At 54.0% G+C, this 8,928-nt stretch overlaps 2 protein-coding genes across 2 annotated transcripts; one reads left to right on the top strand and one right to left on the bottom strand.

Annotated features, from left to right (window-relative positions):
• Positions 1–2,163: 2,163 nt before the first annotated feature.
• PCSK1N (proprotein convertase subtilisin/kexin type 1 inhibitor) lies at positions 2,164–6,717 on the top strand. The gene is made up of 3 exons (XM_047765596.1): positions 2,164–2,378; positions 5,559–6,031; positions 6,362–6,717. The coding sequence occupies exons 1-3, from the start codon at positions 2,265–2,267 to the stop codon at positions 6,552–6,554; spliced, it is 780 nt and encodes a 259-aa protein (XP_047621552.1). The 5' UTR covers positions 2,164–2,264; the 3' UTR covers positions 6,555–6,717.
• A 959-nt stretch (positions 6,718–7,676) lies between these two features.
• Positions 7,677–8,928, bottom strand: ERAS (ES cell expressed Ras). The gene has a single exon (XM_047765486.1). It carries the CDS (start codon positions 8,618–8,620, stop codon positions 7,919–7,921), a length of 702 nt encoding a protein of 233 aa, XP_047621442.1. The 5' UTR covers positions 8,621–8,928; the 3' UTR covers positions 7,677–7,918.

Genomic DNA, 8,928 nt, shown 5'->3' with positions numbered 1-8,928 from the left:
TTTTTTTTTTAAGGTCTGCACCCATGGCATATGGAGGTTCCCAGGCTAAGGGTCGAATTGGAGCTGTAGCCGCTGGCCTACACCACAGCCGCAGCAACGTGGGATCCAAGCTCAGTCTGTGATCTACACCATAGCTCACAGCAATGCTAGACCCTTCAGCCACTGAGCAAAGCCAGGGATCGAATCTGCGTCTTCATGGATACTAGTCAGATTTGTTTCTGCTGAGCCACGCCAGGGACTCCTGGACTCTACTTTTCTAGTGTTGCCTTAGTCTGATTTTGCTTTTGGCCTCATAGAATGAGTTGAAAAATGTTCTCTCCTCTTCAATTTTTTGGGAAGAGTTTGTGAATTGCTACTAATTCTTGTTCTTGTTCTTCTTTTGCTTTTTAGGGTTGCACCTGCAGCATATGGAAGTTCCCAGGCTAGGGGTCGAACTAGAGCTGCAGCTTCTGGCCATAGTCACAGCTACAGCTATGCCAGATCCAAGTCGCATCTGTGACCTACACAGCAGCTCACAGCAATGCTGGATCCTTAACCCACTGAGCAAGGCCAGGGATCAAACCTGTGTATCCTCATGGATAATGGGTTCGTTAACCGCTGAGCCATGAAGGGAACTCCCATATTTATTTATATTTAAAAATAAGTGTTGTTGGAGTTCCCTTGTAGTACAGCAGTTTAAGGATCTGGTGGTGTCACTGCAGTGGCTTGGGTTGCTGCTGTGGTTCGAGTTTGATCCCTGGCCTGGGAGTTTCCACATGCTGTGGGTGCAGCCAAATGAATAAATAAATAAATAAAAATAAGGAGTTCCCATTGTGGCTCAGCGGTAATGAACCCAACCAGTAACCATGAGGATGAGCGTTCAATCCCTGGCCTTTCTCAGTGGGTTAAGGATGGGGCGTTGCCATGAACTGTGGTATAGGTCACAGATGCGTCTCAGATCCTGCGCTGTTGTGGCTGTGTCCTAGGCAGGCGGCTGCAGCTCTATTTGATTCCTAGCCTGGGAAGTTCCATATGCTGCAAGTGCAGCCCTAAAAAGCAAGAAAAAAAAAGGTGTTATTGATTTTCCTTGAAATATTCAGCTGGGATTTGAATCGAGATTCAACTGAAATTATATATTAAGTTGGAGATAATTGAAATATTTATAATATGAAATGCTCTCATCCAAGAGTATGAAACATGTCTTCATTTATTCGTCTTTTAAAATTATTCATGAAGTTTAACATTTTCTCTTTAGAAATATTATCCCATTTATACTAGTTTTCTATTGGTGTGTAACAACACTGCCATGGACTTCTCAGCTTAAAGCAGCATGGGTACATAAGGTCAGAAAAAGAAACAGTGAACCATGGAGAGGATGGAAAAGAGCTTTTATTGAGCTCCTACTGAATGTCATTCTTATTAAAACTTCCAAGCTGCTCTCAGGGGCAGTTATTAGTACCCCCCCCCTTTTTTATTACCCCGGGATAGCAGAAATTTTCTTTCCTTTTTTTTGTCTTTTTATCTTTTCTGGGGCCGCTCCCGTGGCATATGGAGGTTCCCAGGCTAGGGGTCCAATTGGAGCTGTAGCCACTGGCCTACGCCAGAGCCACAGCCACGCGGGATCCGAGCCACGTCTGCGACCTACACGACAGCTCACGGCAACCCCAGATCCTTAACCCACTGAGCGAGGTCAGGGATCGAACCCGCAACCTCATGGTTCCTAGTCGGGTTCGTTAACCACTGAGCCATGACGGGAACTCCTATTAGTTACCCCTTTATGCAGGTAAAGGGGTTGTGCCTTAGAATGGTGAACTGACCTATGCATGGTCACGTCACCTGGATTGAACCCATCACCCTGTAAAGGCGCTGGTCCATAGGCCATCTGTAACTGCTTATTCCATGATGTATCTCGTCCCCAAGGACGGAGAGGTGGGGACCAGACCCCTATTCCACTGCATTGAGTCATTTTTTTTCCCTGCCTGTCGGCTGAGGCGGCAGCAAGGTCTGTTGCCTTGGCAACTGCCCTCCTACTGCCATGGCAACCGCCATCGCAGGCTCCAGCTCTCCACCCTGCCCCTTGGGCATCTCCATGGGGACCGGCGGGTTGGAGGGGCTGCGGGAGCTCGGCGGCTGCGCCTGCGTAGAGCGGCGGGAGGGGATGGGGAGGGGAGGGCAAGATTCCCCCGCGTGCGCAGCCGCAGAGCACCACAGCCGTGCCAGCTATCCCAGGCGCTGCGCACTTGCTAGCCAGTCCGCCCGTCCGGAGCCCGGCTCGCTGGGGCAGCATGGCGGGGTCGCCACTGCTCCGCGGGCCGCGGGCCGGGGGCGTCGGCCTTTTGGTTCTGCTGCTCTTGGGCTTACTTGGGCCACCCCTCGCGCTCTGCGCAAGGCCGGGAAAGGTGCGATCCGGGTCTGGCTCGGGGTGGGGTTGGGGGTGGGGAGGAGGATGCTACGGGGGAGGGTCGGTGCCCGGCCGCTGGTCCCTCATCCTCGATGGTTCTAGCTCCCGGGACGTGCGGAGAGATCAGCCAGGGTGGTCCGGGGTCCAGCCGCCAGTCTGCGCCGGGCTCGGTCTATGGGCTGTGCGGGTGGCAGTGTCCGGGGCTCATCCGGCGCCGCGCCCTGCTCAAACCTTGGCACCCGCCTCTGGGCCCGGCTTGGCCCGTCTGCCGCCTCTGGCCTTGTCCATGGGACTAGCGCGCTTTCAGGCGGGGGGGTGCAGGTATCGGTAGGTGTGTGCGCGTGATGTGATGACGGGCGTGAGAGTGTGCTACCCCTGTGTGTGTCCTTGGATGTTAGCGCTTCTGAGCGTCCATACAATGTGGGTCCGGGTGTGCAGTGTGTGTGATGCTTCTGCGTATGACTTTTCTTAGTGACACCATGTGTTTTCAAATCCTCCGGTGATGGTGTGACTTATGGGCGTGTCTGTGTGTGTGTTCGTGGGATTGGGGTTTTTTGGGAGGAGGGAATGGTCTTCACCTCCCCGAGTGCACATCTCATGTTGGTTCTGTTGAACTGAGCGACTAGGATTTCGTATGTGTGTTCACGAGGCTGTCCCTCTGAGTTCCTTGGAGGAGCTGTGTCATTGTGGAGAGAAGCCATGATGTCGCTGTCGGTGCTGCATTATGTCTTTAAGGGTGGTGCGTGTTCATGCATCTGGATGGCGTTGGTATTGTAACAGCACAAGCAGCCATGTGCGTGAATGTGTGCAGTTCTTTGCGTGTGGATGTGTTAGTGTTGGGTTGCGTGTGACATCACAAGGCCTGTCCGTCCAAGTGAGTGTGAGGTCATGATTGATGGGTATGATCCCTGGGGAGTCTGAGGGGTGCTGGGCCTCAAGGGCACTCGGACCATCTCCTCCTCTAACGAAGAGAGTTCAAGGTTGTCTGCGTCAAGGATTTTTTTTTTTTTTTTTTTAGGGCCGCAAGTGCAGCAGATGGAATTTCCCAGGCTAGGGGTCGAAGTGGTGCTACAGCTGCCAGCCTGTGCCACAGCCACAGCCATGCCAGATCCAAGCCTCGTCTGCAACCTGCACCACAGCTCAGGGCGATGCCAGATCCTTAACCCACTAAGCAAGGCCAGGGATCAAACTCGCATCTTCACGGATACTAGTTGGGTTTGTTACTTAGCCCCAACGGAAATGCCAAGGGATTTTCTTTAATGAAATACTTTTATAAATGACATGATACATGTAAACGTATGTATATAAAATGTAAGGAGTGATGATCAAATAACCCCTTTGTGTACCCATTACTCAGCTTAAGAAATTGAGCTTAAGAAATTGACCCAGCATTAGAAGCCCCTGGGGGCCTCTCTCCATGGCAGCCCCTCTTCTCCGAAATCCTTATCCTGTGTTTTCTGTGAATTTTGTTTGTAGCTCATCACATATGTATGTATCTCTAAACATTATCTTGTCTAGTTTTTCCTTGCAGAAATGGAATCTTACTGGGCGTCTGGCTCCTGGTAGTCACTAGGGGTCACTAAGAGATCATCAGGGTGGCTGGTAGTTGCAGGCAGTCTGCAGTGGATTTCTGTATCCTTTTTTTTTTTTCTTTCTCTACAATGGTGGAGATTCATCCACATTGAAGTCTGTGGCTATAATTTATTTATTATTTGTTTTTTGTCTTTTTAGGGCCGCACCCAAGGCATATGCTGCGTAATGTTTTATCCTATGAGTGAATCACTACCATATGAGTACATCGCGGTTTATAGATGCGTTCTCAATACGTCAGCAACAATATTTGGGTTGTTTCCAGGCTTTTTTCTTTCTTTTCTTTTTTTTCCTCCCTTCCCCCCCCCCTTTTTTTAAAGCCACACCTGCGGCCTATGGAGATTCCAGGCTAGGGGTTGAATTGGAGCTACAGCTGCTGGCCTTTGCTACAGCCACAGCCACAGCCACACCAGATCCAAGCTGCGTCTGCGACCTACACCACAGCTCACGGCAACGCCAGATCCTTAGCCCACTGAGCGAGGCCAGGGATCGAACCCACAACCTCATGGTTCCTAGTTGGATTCGTTTCTGCTGTGCCACGATGGGAACTCCTTAATGGTCGTTTTGGTCCTTTTTCATACTTTTGATACTCTTATTTCTTTAAACTCATTGAAATTGCTTCAAACTGCTTGAACTGAAAATTAGTCGTTGGGTAATTTATTTTACAGATAGACTTGAACACGTCAAATGGTATATGAACACGGTTATTCATGCCAACATTATTTATAAGAATAGGAAAATATCGGAAACGCCCTAAATGTTCATCAGTTGACCACTGGTTAAATAAACTATTGTACATCCATACAAAAGGGATTCGATGTAGAAGAAAGGAAGGATGCAAGAGAGAGAAAGGGTGATCTTAAGGTACTGATCTATAGATTTCAAAAAGCAAGGGGGCAGGAGTTCCCGTCATGGCACAGCAGAAATGAATCCGACTAGGAACCATGAGGTCGTGGGTTCGATCCCTGGCCTTGCTCAGTGGGTTAAGGATCCGGCGTTGCCGTGAGCTGTGGTGTAGGTCGCAGACGCGGCTCGGATCCTGTGTTGCTGTGGCTGTGGTGTAGGCCGGCAGCTATAGCTCTGATTCGACCCCAAGCCTGGAAATCTCCATATGCTGCAGGTGCGGCCCTAAAAAGCAAAAAATAAAAATAAAAACATTAAAAAAAATAAGGCGCAGAACAGTCTACTACCTTTGGGGTAAACCAACTGGACAGTAGAAATCTATAAAATGCCAAAAAAAGGATCTATCAAATGCAAATATAGCTACCTATTGTCCACGACATGAACATAGAAAAATCTATAGCTGTCATATCGTGACCGGTATAAAGAAACCTGGTCTTTAGTTGTCCAGGGGCAAGTTCTAAGTCCCTAGGAAATTGGGCCCGGGGGAGGGAAAATCTAGGGGGGTCTTTGGTGGTTCTAAGTGTGTCCGGAGATATTTGGAGTTCTCCACTGGCCTTAGAGGTACTTGCGCACAACTGAGGGGCCAGCGTGCCTTTGGTGGCATCTGGGGATATCTGAGGTACATTGGGGGCTTCCCTGACCTGACGGATGCTGACTACCTTCCCACCACCTTGTCTTCCCGCAGGAGCCCCGCAGCCTGGGCGCAGCCTCGCCGCCTATGGCTGAAGCCGGTACTCCCCGCCGTTTCCGGCGGGCGGCGCCCCGGGGAGAGGCGGCAGGGGCTGTGCAGGAGCTGGCGCGGGCGCTGGCGCACCTGCTGGAGGCCGAAAGGCAGGAGCGGGCGCGGGCGGAGGCGCAGGAGGCCGAGGATCAGCAGGCGCGCGTCCTGGCGCAGCTGCTGCGCGTCTGGGGCGGACCCCGCACCAACGACCCGGCCCTGGGCTTGGAGGACGACCCCGACGCACCCGCTGCACAGCTCGCCCGCGCCTTGCTCCGCGCCCGCTTGGACCCTGCGGCCCTCGCAGCCCAGCTTGTCCCGGCCCCTGCCCCAGCCGCGGCGCTCAGACCCCGGCCCCCAGTCTATGATGACGGCCCCACGGTACCGGATGCTGAGGACGCCGGCGACGAGACGCCTGACTTGGACCCGGAGCTACTGAGGTACCCCCATTAGAGGTGGTCGGGGGGCAGACACTTGCTTCACCCGTGGAGGTGCGAACACCTAGGTCCTGGGGCCCTCGGAGGGAGTTTGGTCCCGGACCAAAGATGTGGGGGCAGAGACACCTGGCTGGGAGGATGAATGGGAGGCGGGGAAAGTAGTTTCTGGGAGGGGAGGCGGGGACATCTGCCTCCTGAAAGCAGTGGGACGCCAGGGTGGGAGGAGGCAACCAGGTCCCGGCGGGTAAGGAGTAGCGGCGCCATCTAGGTCTTTGGTCAGGGGTGGTGACGCGCGGACACATCCTCACTGCATTCCTCTCCGCTCCCCTGCAGGTATTTGTTGGGGCGGATCCTCGCCGGAAGCGCGGACTCCGAGGCGGTGGCTGCCCCGCGTCGCCTCCGCCGCGCCGCGGACCAGGATCTGGCCCCTGAGGTTCCCCCCGAGGGCGTGCTGGGGGCCCTGCTGCGCGTGAAACGTCTAGAGAACCCCGCACCCCAGGCGCCAGCGCGCCGTCTCCTGCCCTGAGCAGCGCCTGGATCCTGCGCGCCCTCCAGCCCGGGACCGCCCTGCCCCTGACACCCTGACAGCTCCCTCCCGCCAGAGAGCGGCATATCCCGCCAGCCACAGTTGCTGCCCTCGAACCCCATGATCCCCACCCCGGACCCTACAATAAATATGATCTGAAGCAGCTTATGTGTTTGTTTGAGTGGCAGCGTCCAGGGGGCTGGGGGGCTGGGTGGCAATGGCTGCCCTTAGAGGAGGAAAAAGGGGCCCCTGCCCTCAGTCCTGCCCCCGCCCCGCAGTCTGCGTCTCTTCCTCACTTGGGAGGTATCCATATAGACAATGGCAGTGACCACCCAGATCCCGCGACGGGGGAGCCCAGAAGGCTCCGAGGCCACATTCAGCAGCACCTTCCAGGGGTCCATCCTCCAGAGGACAAAGGGGTGGCTGTTTTGAGGCTTGTGAGTAGAGCTTGGGCAGGGCTAGTTGGCACATCCATAGGCCCAGATCAGCTGCCTTCTGGTATGGGTGGGGATGGGATACAGCTGACGTGGCACTCACTAACCTGATGTGGCTGGCACTAACCGATTTGTGGTCATAGCCTTTGCACTAGTTATCCACAAGTTTTTGTTCAAATTGTCCCTTACTCAATAAGGCTTTCCTTGACTTCCCTGTCACTCTATTGCTTTTAATACGTAGCCTTATGTCATAGTCACAAGGGCAGGGATTTTTAGTGTCTTGCTTGCATCTTTTACACCCAAAGCAAGGCCTGGCACACAGGGGGCTCCCCCGCATTTCTTTTTTTTTTTTTGCTTTTTAGGGCTGCACACACGGTATATAGGAGTTCCCAGGCTAGGGGTCGAATCGAAGCCACAGCTTCCGGCCTACGCCACAGCCACAGCAATGCAGGATCCCAGCCGCATCTGCCACCTACACCACAGCTCACGGCAATGCCGGATCCTTAACCCACTGAGCGAGGCCAGGGATCAAACCCGCAACCTCATGGATCCTAGTTGGGAGCGTTAACTACTGAGCCACAAAGGGAACTCCCTTCCCCACATTTCTTGAATGAAAGAATTCTCATAATTCAAGTACTAGTCTCCCCAGTCTCATTCCCACCCACATAACACTTGGGATGGAGGCAGCTTTGAAAACTGAGAACACCATTTATTTAATTTTGCACCAAATCTCTCAACTTGACACAACCAACACTACGCCCCACATTGCCAAAAAGCCCATCACCAAAAGAAAATCTCCCTAGGAGAGGGGTCCATCTATCCCCAGTACACCAACAGTGTCCCACATGGCTAGTTGCTGGGGGGGGGGTCACAGGTGAAGGAACCGCCACCCTAGTCTGGGGGAGGGTCTGCTTTTCTAGGTCAAGATCTTCAGGCCACGGAGCAGCCACAGCGGCACATGGCTTTCTGGTGCCGGGCTTTATCCCCACCTGGCCCTGCCATGGCCTCCTTGGCCATGGCCTCCCGGAACCTTTGGATCTCATGGATGAGCAGGGAAAAGGCCTCCTCCACACCTTGGCGTGTCTTGGCTGAGGTCTCCACGAAAGGGGCCCCCCAGCTCTTGGCAAGGGCTGCAGCAGCGGCATGCGCATCTCCGGTGGTGGTCACTAGGTCGCACTTGTTGCCCACAAGGACGAGGGGCTGGGTGTGGTGAGGGCCCCAGGTGGCCCGCATCTGCTGCAGCTGGGCTAGAGATGAGAGGTCGTCGAGGGCAAAGACACCCAGCACACCATCTCCAATCGCCACACACTGGTCACGCAGGGCCCGATGGGTGGCCTGTCCTGCCGTATCCAGCACGTTCAGAATGCAGCCTCCGTGGTCCAGGGCCATCTCCTTCCAGTAGGAATCCTGGATGGTGGGGTCGTGATCTTCCACGAAGCACTGGTGGTTCAGCTGGATGGTCAATGCGCTCTTGCCTACACCACTCGCACCCACCACCACCGCCTTGTACTCGGGCAGCTGCTTGCCCACCCCCCGGGAGGGTGCCCGAGCCTTGTGCTTCTGCTCCTGGGAGCTAGGGCTCCAGGTGCCCAGGCCCAGATCAAACATGCCAGGCTTTGTTGGCAGCGCCATGCCCCCAGCGGGCAGCTCGAAGAAGAGATGCGGAGAGCAGGCCCTGCAAGTGGGAAGAGATGAAAAACACCACAGGGGGTGGGTAGGGAGGGATTAGGCGAGACCATTTAGGGGCAAGGGGACAGTTGGGTGTCACTGAAGCAACAGTGACTTGAGGGCCTGGTGTGTGTTAATCACCTAATATACCAAATACAATACACATGTTGTTTTCCTCTCATTCCCTTTTACAACATAAGTTCCGTGAAGGCAGGGACTTTTCAAATGTAATTTCTAGGGAGTTCCCATCGTGCCTCGGTGGTTGACGAATC

This window comes from Phacochoerus africanus, chromosome X (genome assembly GCF_016906955.1).
Source record: "Phacochoerus africanus isolate WHEZ1 chromosome X, ROS_Pafr_v1, whole genome shotgun sequence".
In the NCBI taxonomy this organism is placed as follows: domain Eukaryota; kingdom Metazoa; phylum Chordata; class Mammalia; order Artiodactyla; family Suidae; genus Phacochoerus; species Phacochoerus africanus.
Note: the sequence above shows the minus strand (reverse complement) of the source record. Positions and strands in the feature narration are given on the sequence as shown.

Excerpts from the sequence above, each read along its gene's own strand:
- PCSK1N (XM_047765596.1), top strand. The coding sequence starts at position 2,265 with ATGGCGGGGTCGCCACTGCTCCGCGGGCCGCGGGCCGGGGGCGTCGGC. Across the intron at positions 2,379-5,558 it reads TCTGCGCAAGGCCGGGAAAG|GAGCCCCGCAGCCTGGGCGC; the intron begins GTGCGATCCGGG and ends GTCTTCCCGCAG. Across the intron at positions 6,032-6,361 it reads TTGGACCCGGAGCTACTGAG|GTATTTGTTGGGGCGGATCC; the intron begins GTACCCCCATTA and ends GCTCCCCTGCAG.
- ERAS (XM_047765486.1), bottom strand. The coding sequence starts at position 8,620 with ATGGCGCTGCCAACAAAGCCTGGCATGTTTGATCTGGGCCTGGGCACC.